A 20,219-nucleotide genomic window follows, 5' to 3' on the forward strand; every position below is an offset into this window, starting at 1 on the left:
TCTTATATCCCATTTCTGTCATGTTTTTGAGGAATGCAAAAAATCGACTTTGGGTCCATCGTGTTGGGATATATTTGGTGTTCGCACTATATCGGAGTCCCACCATTGATTCACAGTCCTAGTTTCCGGAATCTCTTCAAAAAAAATTTCCGGGGCAAAACGGACACAGCCTCTACGAGGCATAAAAATCGAAAAATCGACATTTTTCGAAATGTAACAGTTTAGCAGACAGAAAAAAAAACTCACCAAGGACAGTCAAGTCCTCTTCTTTTGAAGATGTTTGTTGCATTTTTCGCGAAGGGTTACATTCGTTCTCCTCTGAAAATTGGATTTACTGTGTAACATGCAAAAAATGGGCACACGCCTTGTGTACAAGTGTTGAAGACTAAGATGTCAGCTATGAGTGCGATTTTTGTAAAAAATGAAAAAAAAATACCTTTTTTCCTTATTCGTACTTTGATTACTATTGTGGTGTTTTAAAAATAAGTCAAAAAAGCGAATAGATAGTGAGAAAGTAGTTTGGGATCTATTTTGCTCTGAAACTTGAATTTTTTGGGTATGTCAGCGTGGAATTTAACAATTTACCATGATTTATGGTCAGGGCATGATTTGGAACCGAAAAAAAAATTTTATGCATTTTATGAAATTTCAGTTACGGGAAAGTCCATTTAGCCCCGTGTGTCCATTTTGCCCCATATTACCCCATACGTAAGAAGCGGAAAGGCGAAGATGCGGAAAAGGCCCGGAGTTTCAAAGTGGCGCTCGATCATCGCTTCTCTATCGTCACTAAAACAGTGGAAAATCAACAATTCTCGATTCGCAAGATACGAGAATTGTTTAGTCGTCCATGACACACTCCGAAGAATACGTCGTTTCAAATCTATTGTACGAAAATAATTGATTTATTGATGAATTTAAGCAATATTTACAGCGAGACAGAGCTTGAGGGTAGCATCCAATCTATCGCGGTGGATGACCGTACAGGGTCGCACATAGAATTCATTCGCATTAGTTCGCGTAGCCAGTACGTATTTCCCGAGCTCTTTCTCGCTAATCGTCTCGATAATTCGATTCATCACGCCAACGGAGTTTCCCTGATGAGCTTCCCGCACCTGCATGCGCTCGATGACGCGCACATACTACGCGTGCCCAAGTATGCGTATCCGCACTTGTGCGTGGGTACAGAAATCGGGGGTATAGACGACATGGAATAAGTGGATGGCACAGCAACGAGAGCGAACCGGACGCCATTCGAGTTTGACCCGTTAAAGTTGCCATTGGAACGAACACAAGCGCGTATCGATCGCGGCCGCTCGACACACTCTGATTCAATTCGATTCTATCAATGCAATCGCACCGTTGCACAGGTCCCTCTCGAGCTCGAAGCATCCTCTGTAGAAACTCGATCGCGATGTCTGCATCCAGCATGTGAATACGCAGCATATCCCGAGCCAATCCGTCGACCCGCACGGCACACCGAGCCCCGAATCATCACAATGACAAAAGACAGTAGTGGACAAACGTGTCTACGGGGGGGGGGGGGGGAGGAGTCAGTTGTGTGCGAGCCAACTCGGAAGCACTCCGCATGATAATACACCCTCCGTTTTGCAATATACGAGCGATATAACCTTGTCCGAATCAGTGGGATGGTAATGCGCGTGGCAATATTAGACTTCGCACACATATACAGACGCATTTGTATTCGCTAATACACGAGGCAGTCAAGAGGTTCAGGGCGCGCATCTATGATAACCGCAGACTCACTCGTGATACGCGTGCACCTATTGTGACCGAAGCGCTCTCGGAGATATTACCCTAATCGGCCCGTAATTACGTCATTGTCATTATCCGCGTGGAACACACTCGGAATGTATTTGACTCTCTCTCTCTCTCTCCGAGTACGAATCAAGCGACCAATGGCTTCAGCCCGAATTCTCGGAGCCGACGATCTGCCTTATAACGCTGCTCTATCCGTCATTGATTCTGTTTCCAGAGTCGTCTAACAGCTTCCTCCCATTTCCTCTGCTACTCCTGGCCTTCCTCCCTGCGGACTACCCCGAACTCCTTTCCTCCCCGCTGCCTCTCTCATGTGCATACCAGACCTATGGTTAGCCGCATATTGTATTTGGACACACATGTATTGTACACTTGTGCCGTGCCAACATATACATGTAGATATGCACACGTGGCCTTTATGGAGCTTGCGAGGCCTGCATATGTACTCGGAGGACGGACCACATAGTGGGTCACCACTCCTGCCCACTGCTACGTGGAGCATCTCATAAACACGATATGGGATCCGTACGAAATGTATACGATCCCTCTGAGCGCCGGGGCCTCGGAGCACATTAGTAACAAGCACGCATCGAGTTATTTATTCGCTTGGTTTATCATTAAACATAAATAAAAAGTGTGCCCGCGTATTATTTTCCTTTCGATCAGCTCCGCAAGAGCGTCGCCGATTAATACTTTGCGCGTGCAGCGAAACCGCATCTCTGTGCACATTAGCCCGAATCATCGAGAGCAATATATGTCGCCCTCGCAATCCACACTCCAAATTATAGTTCCAATTCAAATTCAATTTCATCTAACCTTCATCCCTCGTGCGAACTCAAATTCAATCGCGTTTGCGTCATAAGAGCAGCCTCCGCAGGCCGAACTATTCGCAATAATTGATGGTTATTGAGCCAACGATTATTCTCGATTTTGATAAGGCTCCTTCGCATCGCAGAGTCAGAGAATTAACAAACGGTTGCAAGAGCCCACCGCACCGCATCTTGCCCCATGTAGGATGCACATGTTGCGGTTTCCCTGGTCCATCGTCCCCCATCTCCGCCCCTCTCCACTGTCCTACGATTTTCTCTGAACGTAATACTATACATTGTAGAATGTAATACCTTTACGATATACGAGGTGCACATAGATGTTGCATATTACCGGTTAGTCTAGGCTGCGTTCCCGCAGCACGGAACATTCCTCCGGAGTTTCGAGAGCTATCCCGACCACATTTGCATCCCAGGAACTGCGAACAGTAACTGCGAATTCAGTGCGTTATGCTCCGAGCTTGAATGACGTATGCGTATGTACAGGATCGTCAAGGAACACGCTGCGTCCTTCCCTCCTGATTCTCCTGAATTATAGCCCCGCGCGTGTGTCGATGCCTCGTGCTGAACATACGCACGTACTCGTGAATACCAGTTCGCGTTAGAAGTCCGGCGTGGATATGTCCGCGTGCGTAGACGGCTTAATGCTCGTGTTATGCAGGTTATGCTATGCCAGGCATGTCGAGTGCACTTCAGGGATTCCCCTTCGGGCTTCCTTGCCACCTTCCGCACCACCCCCCGCTTCCTCTTGCCCTCCCACAAGCCTCGTTGACCAATTTACCTTCTTCCTCTATACTAGCATCTAACCGACAGATTTCCGGGTTATCTTGCTCCCGCGGTACATAACCCCGTCAGAAGTCTCCGGAGAATCTCCTCCAGGTGATCCGGCCGACGTCGGTTATCCCCGTGACTGTGCAGCTCCGGCAGCCTCTTGGATCCCATAACCACTTGTTATTCCATATGCGCTGCTTTCGCCTCAGTGTCAGACATCTAATGGATTAAGGAAGTACAATTGTTTCGACTATCAAATACAACGTTCTGCTGTCACTTGCAATTATATTGATCTTCGGATTATTTGGAACTGACGAATCTTTTCTCCGTGCGTGGATTTCCTGGATCTTCGTGTCTTCCGTGGTTTCTCTGGGTACGAGAGTGCTCTGGGCGTGACGAGATGAAGCATATTAATACAAGGGAACTCGCGTTGTTCGGGAAAAATGTCTCCATACCGAGGTGCCTAGAGCACTGCCTGCTCTTCACGCCACCGCCGTACTATTCACCCTACATCGTCGAGATTAAATCGGATTCAAAGTACACCAGCAATACGTTTAGTTTGCGAGGGCGTGAAGCGCAAGTGCGGAGCTAAAGTACGAGCAGACAAGATAGAGCCCCATCGCGGTAACACCAGGGAGAAACGCCGGAGTTTGGAGTCAAGCTTTTGGAAAGGGGTTCGAACGATGAGGGCTCGGATACTCTAGCCGATTCAGGAGATTTCGGAGAAGGAGGGGAGCTAAAGAACGACGAAACGAGACAGGGAGGGAACCAGGCGGAAGGGAATGGCGAGGAAGACGCAAGAACCCAGAGAGTTTCATAAACAGAATTATGCTAACTATCACGAAACAGAGGAAGGATTGGTACGGGCGCCGAGTACAGGGGGTGGGGAAACGACGGGGACTTCCTTCAGAAAATACTCGAGTTACTACGCTGCACGGTGATTGGTCGGAAAGTCACCCTCCGTCAAAATTTAACATTATTCCGCGAAATAAATCGTATTAAAGTTAATTTGCATTAATTTCACGTGTCAAATGAATGTACGTTTCAATAAATCTTCGTACTTTTGCTTTTTAATTTATTCAAGAATTGCAATCATGGCGGAACGTCCTCTCATTTTCTCAAGTATGTTTACTAAAACCTGGCAAAAAGTTGGCATCGATTGGCACAGCGGAAAGTAAAAAGTGAAGAAAAGGGAAAACGGGGGGAAACGGAACTCGATGTGAACAACGCTTGAACAAGTACGGTGCATTGCTTACGCCTCGAATGACATTCTCTGACCCTGTTTCCCTTCTGAAATGCGACTCCGGATGGATACCGAGAGAAAGAAGGAGAGAGAGAGAGAGAGGAATATTTAGAACAAAATAAACAGGCGGTAAGGGGTCTCGATGGATCTTAAGGTAGTCTACTCATTGTTCATTTTTCATCGTTCGCGCTCGAACTATATAGAAGCCAGCACTTCTGCCTGTTATTCTTCAAGGAGTTTTCACTATTCGCGATGCCATAGAATCTCGTTGACGGAAGGCTCTGAAACTGGTGACTTTGAGCTGTCATTACTGCCCAGCCTGGTAGGACGATAGCAAGCTCAAACTACACAGGATCATGTACACCTTTTGAAAGTTCAGAGGCTGGGATAAACTTTGCAACGAGTTTCGAATTTCACTTCAACGTGCCTCAGAAAATGTTGCGTAGTTGTTACCACCTGGCTCGGGCTTTTAATTATAAATGTTAATCCCATCGGAATTTTTCACCACATTTTTCAATAAAAATACTTCATACAAATAATGTTTTCGATGCGGAATTCGCGCATGGTTTCCACAGACAAACTTCATTGCCACCGGTGCACACAAGTCGAATTGAATTTCTCTCCCCTGCGTCTCACGAGCGATGATAGTAATTCCTGCGTATGGGAAATTGCCTCAATCCGGTCACGTTCCACATCGATCCTTTCGAGGATACGAACGGCCTCGTTCACGTAGTCGCGCACTAAAAGAAGGATATCATGGCGAAGAAGTTGGTCGAGTACGAGAACGAGGACGGGGACGGGGAGAGGTGAGGCAGGCTCTGTCGGTTATCGGAGGGTGTTTTGGGGCGTGGAATGGGCTGTGCGCAGAAAGTCATCAAAGGGAAAACGAGGAGGGCCTGCTTTTTCGTGAGAAAAAAAAACCAAGGAATTCATTCGTGGTGGAAAAGTGAATAAAAGTGATAAGAAGAGTGAAAGTGGCGGAGCGAGCACGAGGACGGGAGAAGAATAAACGCTGTTTGAGAATCAATTGAAATCGAGAATTCCCAGCACGTACAAATATACCACCGTTTGTATATGTGTAAACTTAAACCTGCGTGGATCGAAGCGTAGTTTGCCTGAAATAAAATAAAACGGATATTAAAACTGGAGAGAGCTAATTTCCTCGGCTTTCGTGGCAGGTGGAGAGGAAAAGAGGAAGAATGATAATCCCAACGCGAATGCAATCCGAAAGTCTTTCCTCCTGCTTCCCCCTTCGTTTTCGTTTTCGAGGAAAAGAGACCCTCGCCGACTCGGCTGCTCTGGCTGATAACGCATTTTCCACATTGGACGAGATGATGCGCTAAAATTCGCTGCCATCCCGTTGTACCAAAAGTTAGGTCGAGAGAGAAACCCGAACAAAGATGGGGGGGGGAAAAAAAAAAAACAGAGGAAAAGAGGGAGAAGCAATGAGATAGCGACGTCCTCGATCATATACCATCGCGCGACGTCGTCTACCGCTCAGCAAAACGTCCGCCCGCGTACCACCTATAACCCATTCGTCGAACGAACGCCTCCTGAATATTCAACGTTTTCTCTCGCGCGATTCTCCCGTCGTCGACGAGAGGAACTAGCAGGAGGAGGATCGACGAGAGAGTAAAGCCTCTGCTCTTCCTACAGCTTCAGGATGTCCATTTATATATGTGCATATATACATGCCTACATACATATATAGATTACAGAGTCTGAATGCCTAGCGTACGGACCCTTCATCTAGCTTTACGTATACACCTATATAACAAAACCCCCTCGCACGAGCTTCAAACTTCCCGAACGCACATGCTTTCGATCTGCGTACATGTATATGGCATCGTCGTCACACGTACACCATCCTCCCAAGGCTTGCAGCGAAATCAAATTCGAGATTTCGCAGCTTGACGAGAAGTGACATTCTCCACGCGTGCACACCCGTTCGTAGAGTCGAGGACGCTCGTGCAGAATCGTACCGCGATCGGTGCAGGCGTCGAGTCATAAAATTATGCAAAGTCGAGCTGTTTTTTTTTTTCTTTTTTTTTTTTTTCAAATATTGTCGCGAATTTTGAGCTCGACAAACAAAGTCTGCTGGCTTTTACCGAGAGGAAATCATACTGAGATTATTCTACGATTCCGTGCGGGAAAATGACGTTTTCTTATTTACATTCGCGCCGTAAGATGATTCGGAATAAAATGAATATTCGAGGGAGCGAATGAATGAGGAAATTAGTCCCCGTTATTTCTCCGTATCCGAGGGACGCCTGATCCGGTATTAAAATACACCTAAACACACACGAATCCATCAACTCGGGAACAATAAGAACGTCACGTTGCCTCCACTCGAAATGACGGTGCGACTTTCCGAACGGTTATCATAGAATCGAAGCTATCGTCGCTCAGGTACGCGTTACGAAGATAAACACGACGAGTCAAGTATCCAAGGGAAATTCAGCTCCGTCACTCCGATGTTGCGAACGACAGGATTCGTCGGCTTCAGCACCGTGATTCGTGCAATGCGCACACCCGTAAGCATTCTGCTTCCAGGCCTCGACTCCGTCCAACTCTTCGAAATGATTGGAGATTCGTTGCTGCGCCTCGAAATCACAACACTCGCTCCTTCCCGCTACAAGCCCAAGTCGGGCCTCTAAATCCCATGATTTGCATGGATTACGCAACGCCAAGATAATCTATTCATCAAGTGCTCAATGAACATAAGGCCACCAGAGAGATTCCTGCGGTTTTGTGTTGCCCGCCCGAGAGTGCCTCTTTCCCGGCGACGCTCCGACGCCGCGAGCATCGAGAAGCTCCACTCAATCTCAACCGTGAATCACACACAAGGGCTTCCCTTCTCACAGTTATCGAGGGTAGTTCCAGAGGGAGAAACTCGGCTCATCGAGGGAACGCACATCTCTCGGGTAATCGGATGAAGCGAAAGGGAAACACGAAGTGACAGAAGGGGTGGTCTTCCACACACTGGACTTTGCTTCACTCTTATTCATATACTACGTTATACGCCCTGTTTGTAGGCAATGCTCACACGTATTGGTAAAGTGAGCTAATACAGTTCTCGTCAATGTCTCGAGAGTCTGCCGCCGTACCATAACATTTACGATGCCAAGACTCCCGATTGGGAGCGTCACTCATTCGCGTATCTCACGCGCGCGCGTGTGTGCGTGTGTGTGTGTGTACGTGGCTGTGTGAACTACAATAGGGAGAGGGTATCAGAATATATTGTATATATCGGTTCAGAGTTGGGATATGCGTAACGCCGCGAGTGGATGTAATCCGAGATCCGGGTGAGCCACTCGTCGACATCCGATGCCACAATATTGGCGATGCTTTCAAGGCATCTCGGAGCAAACAAGAACTTTGTCCCGTATATTACTAAGTTAATGTATAGACGCACTCGTCTCTCCCGTGCGCTGATGAGAATATAAAAATAATATTAATAACAAGAACGCGCGCGGTGATTGTAACGTACTTTCGGGTTTCTCATGCCGCGATGATCGCAGCGAATGAGGGGACGCGTTTGATGCCGTTATGAGAAAGACATTAGAGCATCTTGGAAACGATCGTGGGCGCAAGATCCAATGACGCTTTTGTTGCGTGTGGGTCTCTCCGGGAAGAGCAGGCCTGTAAACGATCCACTTGTATGCTGTCTGTTAGGGATACGCGTACTCAGCTCTCCGCGAGTCCCAGTTGATTTGCTCCCACTCCTTCTGCCCCTCACATTTATGATTCTTCGAGTTTTTTCATCATCCTCGAGACACCAAGTGGCTGTTACAAATGGGAACCTGTCACATCTTCTCGAGTTTGGGTAACGATAATTCGGAGCGAAGAAACTTTTCTTTCTCTTGTACTCGCGATGAGCAGGGAACACCTACGATCCGGGCATGTCAATCGACGAAAACGATAGCGACAACAGTGACGCGTCTTGTTCCCCGCGGGCATTATAAAAATTCGTTTGATAATAATGAGCCCAAACGAGACATGACACTCGAATGGATTTTAGTGACATTTGAAGATTGTTGGCTAACCGGTTACGAAGTGGAAAAAGAGAGTTTTACTTGACTTTTCGCCTTCCAACATTTTCGTTTGTTCAGCCACTGTACACACAACGCATTATGTCTACACACACACACACACGTACGTTAGGTATAACATTCTTTCTTCTCTTATATTCCTCTCGACCTCGTCTAACCCGGAAAGTCAGAGGCGACGCAGTGGTGTTACACACACGCTGCTCTTCGCCGAGGCCTCTCACGCCCTCGTCGCCGTCGGCCGTTGTCGTTGTCGGGCTTTGTTCAGTTTCGCAACTGTGTATTGTACATTTGGTACGTTCACGAGCTACCAGCTAGACAACGCCGTCGAGTCCGTCTCAACTACTCTCTGCGATTACTAATGCTCCACATATATCTATACTTGTGAAGCTTTACCCGCCGCGATGTATCCGATGTGTAGCACTGTATACGACGGGATTTAACCGAATATGGCTTCTCACGAGTGCATCGCAGCGACACTACACAACCTTCCCCGGCCTCTCTCTCTCCTCCGGCTCTGCCAAAGACGGCAACGAACTTTCGTCATGCATGTATTCACCTATGCCTGTAAATTACTCAGACTCCGCGCTCCCAGTTATTGACATATTGAGGAAAGCGATGCATTCCGAACGAAATTGGGCGTGCGGATTAAATTTTAGAGTGAGTGAAATTTCGAAGAAAATAAATCTCGAATTTATAAGCTTGGAATGATAATAATATGGAGACGGATCAATGGGACTGGAGCTTTGAATGTCGAAAATAAGTAAAGCAGAAACTCGGAGGCTCGAAGCACTTTCACATCGAAAATAAAATGAATCGCCCATAGGAGGAGGACTTAAATATCGATTTACTGCGTGAATATCCACTATTTTGAATATATAATAACGAAAGAATCAATGTATTATTGAGGTTGAAATACTGAAAGACCAAAATGGCGAAACGTTAGAAAGTCGACCGATCATAACAAAGAAATGCAGCGAAGCTCAAAATACGTACTTACTCAGACTGGTGATCTCCAATTTCAGACATCGCTATATATTTTGACTTTCGCCTTTTCGAGCCATATCGTTATTCTGCAAATCTAAGTTTCATAGGCTCGAAAATATCACTTTCGATTTTTTGCTACTCTATATATTCTGGTCTATCTATAAAACAACTACATTTTGAAATCGAAAATGTGAACTTTTGGCATTCGTATGGTCTGTTAAAATTGCATTCGAAATGAAAACTATCGAATATTTTCGAGTAGGTACAAATTCAAAGAAGGAATATTTGGTTAAAACCTATTTACGTAATCTGTTAAATAATCGATCGGAAATAAGAATTTCGAATTACTTATTTTTTTCCAAACTGATATTACAAACTCTTGAAATTTCGAAATAGCGGAGGGTTCTACAATTTGGTTATTTGACATATCGAACCCTACCCATATTTTTTGTTTATTTAAATTCACGACGTTCCAAAGGCGTTCGAGAAGCGAAATTGAAAGTCGTTCGAACATCTTATGTTTCTGAGGGCAGAAACTTTTGTATATCCACAAAGATGTTACTCTCGGTAACATATGAATGACAAAAGTCATTTCGTATATTTATATGATTTAGATCCCTTATGTATACTAATGCCCGAAGAGTTATCTTTTTTCTTCATTTCGTTGTTTTTTTTTTTGTTCTTTTTGCGCCTGGCCACGGAGCGCAAGCTCATTAGGGAAATTTTGATGATAAAAAAAGGAGAAGAAAAAAGGGAAAACGAGGAAGAAACTGTGGCAGCATTTGCCCGACCGTAGGGAAACGCGCCCGGCGCACACGAAGTGCCTTAGCACACAAATTTATTCGAAAACTTTTGCAGCGATTTAAATATCCCTGCGCGCGTGGTGGTGGTGTTTCAATCAAGGGGTGTGCCGAGGCACGTACACGCAAAGAAGCGCCATCCCTTAACCATCCAGAGTCTCTTTCCACTTTTACTATCTTTTTCCAGAATTCGCAATGTTTTTTCCCCCTTTTTCTGTGAGAAACCCCTTTTTATAACGCGCTTTGGTGCCATCTTCTTCCGCATCTTCGCCCCGCGAGAGTCTCCTTTGTCTCAACTTCAACAACTTCCGCATTCCCATCGTCGTGCTTTTTAACCGATTTTCCAGCTTTATAGAGGAAATTTCGTGTACCGGCCGCTCGTCAAACACAGTGAAGTAGCCCGGGATGGACCTATTAAAAAGTTGAGGCCTTGTTATAGCGGCCGCAACGCCATCTTGCCGTCTTGGAGCTTCCCAAGACGTGCGCACGCCGCTAGCTTTTCTTTCCCCTTTTCTATTCTTTTTTTCCTGGCCGCGCGGTTCTTTTTGTTTCTTCACTTCATCCCTCGCTCGTTTTATTCTTTCCTGTAGCGAACTGTCCCCGAACACCGCGCTGCTCCCTACCGGGGACCACCGTTACCGATATATTTCGAGACCGTTAATGATATTTGCTCGTTAGCTGGCGTACGCGAGGTCCCGCCGCGCCTGGCCTCAAGAAACTATCCAAACTCAAATATCCCGAGAACTTTGGATACAGTTATACGGCGTTGAGGAATTTCCAGTGCTTTGGAAGCGAGAATAAGGGAGGAGCGCGGGACGTGCGACCGGGTGGTTTCGAATTCCCTTCGGACGCGAAACCACCGTGCGGCGGAAAATCCTGTACAACGCGCCCTGTATAGACACGCTTTCCCTTAGCGCTACCAAGTTATTATATTGTTTAATCCACAAGGAGGATATTGTATCGTTACTATAGCGATGTATGCTAGATTTTCAAGAAGGAAACTCGCGGGAACCACCACCTTTATTCCCCCTCTGAACTCTCTTCCTCCTCGAACCGGCCTTCTTACACGTGACAATGTACAAAAGTTTGTTCCAAATTAACTTGCGCGCGTAATTACATTGTGGTAATACCGTGTGTTAAGGCGTGTGCGCGTGCCTGTTACTCGTTCGTTCCGAGTGCGTGGCCATGTTCGTATATTCGTTAAACTCAAAAACATTAAAAGTATGAACAATCGAAACGAACGACAGCTGTTTCGAAAAGATCGATGGCACCGGAAGAACTTTGATGGAAAAGAATTCTCATCATCATTCGATGCAGCGTTGGAGTCCAACGAAACGGTGAATTCCAAATGTTTTTTTCCTTCATTTCGTTGCGGACTCGGGCGTCGTGAAGTCAACCGAGGAAAAAATTGTTCCGAAATAAATTCAAATTCCGCGCGAACCGCTTTTTATAGTTTTCTCCGTTCCTCAGATTTGACCTCCCGGAAATGGGATCCGACAACGGATGATCACGCTCGTGTTCTCTTAGCCCGAACAGAACTTCAATGTATATGGGACGTGGTGATCCACCGGTCACCTTAAGTGATCTACCGGACGATCTTAAATCACGTAGCGTGACTAGGAGAGGTCCGATTCGCATACTCGATAATTGCTCGTTCCGCCTATACGTGTGATGCTCCCAGCGATGTGTTGATGAACATCAGCGCGTATAGGTATGCCGCACGGGCATGATCAGCGAGCGGGAACTGCATCGACGACACGGGGACAACCTCGACGAAGACGACGACAACAACGATGACAACGAGGACGTAACGCGACGTGGCGAATTAATGCCTCGCTGGCCAAGCCCGCGGCATCCTCACGATAAGCAGCGTGTCCGTTCGTTGAGCAAACTGTGAGAGACGGAAAGAGAAAGATGGAGGGAAGCAGAAGAGACAAAGATATATCGGGATAAAGATGGGGCATTGAAGCTCGGAGATAGGCAGGACTTTGGAAAACAATGCCTAGAAAGTCCACGCATATATCTATATCGAAGAAGTATGCTCCGAGAGCGAATTTGTGTACGAAAGGACCGAATCCCAACAGTCTGGCATGTCAAGTCGCACCCCCTCGGCGCCCTTTTGCTTCATACTCTAATCTGTATATTCAACTATAGGTACTACATGCACAGCCTTTCGGTGGTTATCAGAGATTTCGTCTCAGCCGACACCCACGCCCATTCGCGGTAGTCCCTTGTATACGCTTGTGCTGCGCCAAACTCCATACAGCATCCAAGCAAAAGGGACTAGAGATAGACTGCCGCAGAGTTTACCCGAGATGATGAATGGGACGGTGGAGCAGAGCGTCGGGCAAAGACCTGCCGGTGGATGGATGTCTATATAGAGCGAGCGAGAGAGAAAGCTGAGGAAGCTGTGCAGGCTTAGACAATGCGGACAAACTCTGCAGAATCGCTAATATACCGAAAGTCAGAAACCCTCGATGATTGACCACGTTGCTCTCTCGCTCTCTCTCTCTCTCTCTCTCTCTCTCTGCCTTTTACCCGCTTTCCCGACTGATTGGCAGCTCCGTGCTCGATTAATTATACATGCGAAACAAAAATTTCGAATCCACTCCTCTCTGGCTCTCGACGCAGACGCATATAATTTCTTCCCTCGCTGAGGATCAGCACCCATTTTTCAAATAATATATTCCGTAATTGCGTATCGGATAATGAATCGAGAATGAAAGAGTGCATGGAATAATGTTCCGAGGAATAAAACGAGGTCTCTTTGCTCAATCGTCTCTTATTTTTCTCAAGGAAAGAGAATTCTATTCAACGAGCATTTGAATGACTTTGAAGACTTCCATTAGCGCCCTTTGAGTCTTTTAAATTGAGCGAATAATTGTACTTTTTAGTTGCACCGAATCGTTGCACTCCGGCTCGTTCAAGTCGTAGATACACTTCTTGAATATAGTCTCACGTTCAAAGTTGGCCTGGTTAAGGGCGTTTCGGTAGTCAAACCCCGGAACAGAGAGCGAGAGAGAGAGAGAGAGCCGGAGAGCCAGAGAGCTTCGTCGTTTATCGAGTCAAGTGGGATGCCTGTATCCTCATCGCATTGATATGCAAAATTTGTAGTCGTCACTTCTATATCTATAGACGCGGATATATGTGTAAAAGCTCTCGTGCTTTAGCTTGCGTACACAATGTGCGCGAGTGTGAGCGTGTGTGTGACTCGGGTAAACTTCAAAATCCCCGAAACCTCCAACTATTCGAGCTTTAGCTTCGCCTCCCACTCTCTCTCTCGTAGAATCCTCGACTCGTTTATATACGTATACGGGGTGGAGGAGAATCCCGAATCGTTTTCTATAGTCACGCGTGTATGACTGGGCATACCTATATCTCCACCTCAAAATTTACAAACGCGCCTCCGAGCGAATATCTCCATCCTCCTATCCAAGATTATAAGACTAGTCGTATCATGCGACACTTAACAGTCAAACTATTGCACTGCTGCTATAATTGTCTCTGTTTCATATATGCGTATACCGTGCGGCGCGCACAGAGATACGGTTATTTTCTATATGCGGGTGCGGCGCAGTTATGTGACGGAGAATTCAAAGCCCTCCGAACTCGAGAATATAAACGTCGCTTGTCCTATACCAGCACGTGACAAAAGTCCACCGTCAATTAAATCCTCGAATACCACATGAATTTGTCCTCTTCGCGTCGTGTATATTTGTCTAGCAAAACATTGATTTCGTGTGCGATGTGGGTTCCGGTTTTAAATTCATTTCGGTTATAGCGATTTGAAGGACACGAGAAATCCAAAGCAGCGACAACTCGTTCAGTTTATTCGGCGTGGGAATGAAAATCTACTATTTTTCGCGTGTGTAATTAAATCTGTTTGTCCTTTCGGGTGTTATCCTGAGCGTTAACGAGACTAATTGCTGGCTAATTTTCCAGCGTCAATGTAAAGTTTTCTTATATTTTTAACAGCAAGTAAAATTTTTCGAGAGTTATTCAATTGCGTAAATTAGCTAATCACTTCGGTCTGTGCTCAAATTAGCGAGAAATCGTTGAGCCAAGCGAAAATACCACGCCATCTCGTTTCTCCTGCTGAGAATCCTCGAATATGTTTCTACTCGCGAGTTTGATAATGAATGAACATCTCGAGAAAGTTAGTACGTACAGAGAATGTAGACATTAAATCTCATCCGCGTTTTATCTCGATTCACTCTCAGAGATATGTCCATATCCCTGTCCACTTTCCGTTCTACATCTGTTTCAATCACTGTGAATACGCAGTGACACTCTTCTCCCTCTTTCTGCTCTCGTGCTAGCTGTCTAAAATAATAATAAAGAGCCATGACTAAATGAAATCCATTAGCAGAGTGGCTGAAGTCTCCACCAGAGATATATACGATTTCCATTTCATCTCTCTCTCTCTCTCTCTCTTTCTCTCTGTCTATTTCTCTTTATCTTTCTCCGCGCATCCGCTAGACCCGGAGATTCTTTCATTCGGGGGCGCGACGAGGAGGGATGAACATCAAGACGGTGCGGGTCAGCCCTGCTTCTCTTAATGAAAAATCATTAAGAATATTCCGTGTTCTCTGACTCGAAAGGAACGAGGGAATAAAAGAAAATCGTGTCTCTCGCGTCTTCAAAGGAACTACATTCCCCTCTATTGTCCAGGAGCATTTCAATTGCTCCTTTTTTTTCATTCGTAAAGGAAACGTCCCGAGGGCGAATACGAGCATAATAATGCAGGCTGGACACACCGTGGATTGAATGCTGGTAATCGAACCACCGATGCAACCAGCAGAACTTTCAGTTTCTTACGATCTCAGTAACTTGAGGAAAAAAACAATTATCGAACCCAAGAAAAAGTCAGCTGCTCCTAACAGTTTTTCAGAAAATGCATTTCTCAAACTGAAAAATATACTGATCGAGCTGCGACTGCGAGAATTTCATTATCTCATTCTACGAAACGTAACAATCTTTTTTATTCCACTTCCTCGAATAAATATACTCCGAACATAATTTTTCGGAGGCTTTTCTCCATTATCGTTCTAATTACAATTTGCGCTCTTCCCTCTGTATTCTCTTCTCTCAGCTCTCGATAAAATCCTTTTCCCCTGCAGCTATTACAACCCCCCCAACGGTGTAACGCCTACGCTCGTGCTAATTTTGCAAATACTACGCTACAAATACGCCCAAGTGCGTTGCTAAGGTTAAACACTTGTTTGGCAGTCTCTTGGTTGTGTAACGATGAACATGATGCACCCGTCAAATGCAAAGTGGTGCTAGTTCGCATGTGCCAATTTCCGCAGGGTCCTACGCAGCATAATGCTTCCTCAAAGAATATTAATTTAACTTGACCGATTCTCGTCAAATGTTTTCTATGAATTGTGCTCCCTTTCCAACAACACAGAATACCCTTTTATTGCTGTTTCGAAAGATGCGCGGTTGCGGATGTATACGATTTTTTTTCGAACTCTACTTTCATTATATAATAGTAACGACATTCCCTGAGCTTTGCTACTAGCGTAATCGAAACTTGGAGTATGGAGTTAAACTTGGCTCGTAGCCAACGAACGTGAAAGAGATCGTTTCGGTGTAATAATTTTAAATATTGTATTCGGTGGTGAATGTATGCTCATTAAAGCCCGACCTAAAAAGCCAAAGTTTGTGCTTGTCGAAGGCACGAATACATTTACAAATGTACTGGGGGTATCAGGGCGCAATCCTTGCGCAGCAGGCGTTCCACGCAAGCAAATATCGTGGGGAGTTTGATGATGAAAAGTCTCGCAACAGCGGTTGGTGTATCGTGTATATAAATATATATATATATATATATATACAGATGAAAAGTTGTTAAATATTAAATGTATAACTATCGATAGCGGTTGTACATTATTATACAACTGGGTAATTACTCGACGAGATCCTTAACGATCTCTTTCAAAGCATTGTAATATCTACACTCTGTTCCGTGTTATGATATAATTTTCCACCTTTATATCTACATAAATATGTAATGCAGAGAGGGCTTCGACGAGTATTAAGCGAGCCAGGTTCGTACCAGGAGGAAAAGCCACACTCGTCCCCTCGGCAACGAAGCACAGCCCCGGCTTTAATTACACAAGCAAATATTATCGAACCACCGAAGTTAATTAGACAATTAAAACTTGAAGGGTAAATCCACTTTCTTGATTGGCGGCGCATAGTCTGACCCACGAGAAACTGTATATTTATAGATACGCTCGAACGCCAAGATCACGGTATACATTTAGCACGTGGTTAAGTTCATCAAGAGTGTGGCCAATTCTTTCGGAATGTTTTGTTTGACGAACTTTTCAAAGATTAAGGGACCCTTCGAGTGCTTTCATAAAATCCCTCATTTAGCTCCTTCATAGAGAAGCAATCGTTTTTAGCTCTCTCTCTCTCTCTCTCTCTCTCTCAATCCCGTTTTGTACTTGCCCGTGACGATGACAAAAGTCTCTTTCGAATGTCGGTGTGAGAGTTTATGATAAACCGCAAAGACAGTGGCAACCCTCATCTGCTGAAAAGGCCGAGTTTAATGGGATAAAATGGGTCGACAGTTATTAATACCTTTTTGGATCTATCTCGGAGGTTTCTGGAGCAGAAAATGTGGTCGTTTAAGGCCGAGATTAAGAATCCGGAGGTGACCAACCCTCGCCTCGCCGCTTCAGAAAGCTTTAATTCCACCTTGGTGGCTACTCAACATCCGGTAGTAAGAAAAATGACGAGTTGACGTTATCACTTTTGACCAGAAGGCGCCGAGATTTCATACCCTCGTCGAGCTCTCCACATTTATATTTTCGCGATTAGTCACTTTCCTTTGCCGGTGCTAATGGATTTAAGGGCGAGTCAACCGTGAAGGGTGAAAGGGTAAAGTCCCTCTGACAGGGTTTTTTTCAAATTCATTTACGCCCACGTACTACGTTTTACGTCGGTCGCGTTCCGTGCGAATGAGAGTGGCTGCTCAACCTTTCCTCGAAATAAATTTTAGCGCATCAAAAGAGTCAACGGACAAAGAACAAAATAGAACTAACGAAAAAACATTATTTTTATTGTTTCAGGCACAAACGAAAAGTACAGAATATATTGCCTTGCAAGAGCGCAGCCGGAGCAGCAGCGACGGCCGGTCGAGTGCGCGTGTTGCCGGACGGTCCCCCGATGGGTGGTTCAACGATGAGCCCCGGTAGCGCAGTCCTTTACGAGGATCTTCCCGAGACAGGAGGTCTGCCACAGTTACACAATCATCTCGGAAGCCACCATCATCACCATCAGATGACAGCGACGACGGGATCGACCGGGCAGCCAACGATCGAGGTACGAGGTACAAACCACTCAGCGTGGCAACAGAGGTCAAAAATGGAGCGTATACCGGCTCCTCATCATCTCGACTATCTCGACTACCGGGATCCAAGATCGATACTTCGTGTTGCCGACAAACCTTCGAGAGCGGTGCTTGGCGGTTATAGAACCCCAAGGGCCCTTCTCGCTAAGTCTCAGGGTGTGCCTTTGTCGATTGCAACTCATGTTACGACGCAGATAAATAGCGAGCGCGCCTCGAGTCCCGCCGGTTTTAACGAGACTAACGACAACAATCGCTCGAGCCAATCGGACCGTTTGAACAACGCACAAAATAACTTACCGCGAAACGATTATTATACAGTGAGATCTGTCATTCCGGATGATTATAATTATCGTTCGAGCCCGAACGAGGATAGTGGCGTTATTAATCGACCGCTTGTCACAAGCAGCATCATCGATCTGCCGGCAGGTCTCGATGAGATATCTAATTACAACGATGCCGTCGAGCCCACGGAAATTCTTCCTGTAAGATCGATGAAGCTGTCGCGCAATCGTGATCACGATTTTCCCATAACTCCGACTCATCGATCGCGCCTTCGAGCCTCCCCGCCGAACAGCTCGGACGATCGACCAACGAGCCCCACCAATAACCTTGACTCTTCGCTCGCGAGGCGATCCTCCGTCGATTCCGAGGGCTATTCCTACATCGATTTCGATGACAGACCTCGACTCCCGTATGACTCTACCGGTCGTAGATTTATTTCGAATCTCCCCGATAACACTCGCTACGATTCCATCGATTCCGAGGGCTATTCGTACATCGATCCTTACTATAGAAGAGCTCCGGGCTCTGCTCGACGCGTACCCAACTACGGTTACACGGAAGAAGAAATCTGCCCTTTGTGCACAATGCAACAGATACAAAATCTGCTCACCAGACCCGAGGAAGCTTACGACGCGAGACGAGACACGTGACAGTAGCGTACAATTGCATTCTGTTGTCAAGGGCCTCGAGAGTACGTTTGATCCACCGGCCATTTTGGATTGCCCGAACGATTACCTTTCGCCTGTTTCTCCATTATATTTCTTCCGGAACAAGCTATTTTTAATTATTCACCATCGGGACGAATGTTTCAACGGTGATATGAGAAAAAAACTCGGCATTTTTCGGAGTGACGCCATTGCAACATTCGTTCGCGCGTTCTCTTTTTTTCTGTTACCGTACCGATTAATTCTCAAAGCCCAGTTCGGAGAGCGGAAATATTTGATTTTTTCGACAAACGTTACGAATTTTCCAGGGCAACCCTCGCGCGCTGGGTGAAACGACGACTCTCTCGTTGCTCCGGGCGTTTCATTTCAAATTCGAAAATCACATATCCGATAAACACGCCTACTAAATATAGATTTATATGAAAATGTACCCTTGTATACTGTATATAATGTACCGCACATATATCTACATATAAATGGTACATAAAGTAGTGACGAGGTCGCTGGGCGACCTTTATTGCGATTGCCCCCGTCAATTCAATTACACAGAGCTATAGTGCAAAAAACATACTATAAAAATAGATCCCGAACGCGGGGGATCACATTCCTCTCGAGGCACACTCACACCCACGCACGCGTACGAGTAACAAAGAAAATCAAGTCCTCATTTCCGGTTCGCGTTTACTTCCGTCAAACCGATCGAATCAGTGCGATGTGAACCGGTTAAAACGCTAGTCAGTATTTATTCGTGTTTCTTTTATTATTATTTCTGTAATTACGATTATTTTTCATTGATCAATTTCCTCACTCCGCCCGCCGTGTCCGCGAGATCCGATGCTCACCTACTAATTCGTGCATTTTTTCAATCTTCCATTAAAACTTACCTGATAGAGTTCACTTTACGAACCGCACATTCATTTCGTGAGATATGAAAATGGCACGGCTGCGCGGAGTGACGAAACGAGTGAGACAGACGACAAGTTTCGAATTACTAATTGACACTCCGAGGTTGTAAATATATTGTTGGAGAACCATATAACGCGGGCTGTGGAAAAATACACGAAGGAAAATCCGAGTATGTCTCGAGGTACGAAATTCCAATGCTGCAAACTCTCAAATTCCATCGTGTGTGTGTGTTTTTCTTTCTTTTTTTTTTCTTTTTTGACATTTCACGCATGAAAATGATTTTTCGTTTCCCTGCAAGCCAATTTTGGGCTCGTGGAACGCTCTTTTTGGAACGCTCATTTCGTTAAACGGAATTTCGTAACGCGAGACAACCGCCCTTCAATGATATTTTCCATTCACATGCCCTGTTCTCGAGGGAGATTCGAGAAAGTGAGAGAGAGAGAGAGAGAGAGAGAGAGAGAGAGAGAGAGAGAAGGAGTGAGAGAGGGAGAGAGAGAGAGAGAGAAAAGGGATATTCTTTATTGTAAATAATTGATTATAGTGTAGAAGC

At 45.6% G+C, this 20,219-nt stretch overlaps 1 protein-coding gene across 6 annotated transcripts in view; it reads left to right on the forward strand.

Moving 5' to 3' along the window:
- Positions 1-20,219, forward strand: part of pxb — a 289,206-nt gene that overhangs the window by 258,210 nt on the left and 10,777 nt on the right. For all 6 annotated transcript variants that reach the window (XM_043416385.1, XM_043416383.1, XM_043416386.1 and 3 more), the window contains one exon: positions 17,536-17,788. In XM_043416385.1, the coding sequence (XP_043272320.1) occupies positions 17,536-17,788 (253 nt within the window). The remainder of the gene's footprint in view (positions 1-17,535; positions 17,789-20,219) is intronic.

Source organism: Venturia canescens, chromosome 4, assembly GCF_019457755.1.
Source record: "Venturia canescens isolate UGA chromosome 4, ASM1945775v1, whole genome shotgun sequence".
NCBI lineage: Eukaryota > Metazoa > Arthropoda > Insecta > Hymenoptera > Ichneumonidae > Venturia > Venturia canescens.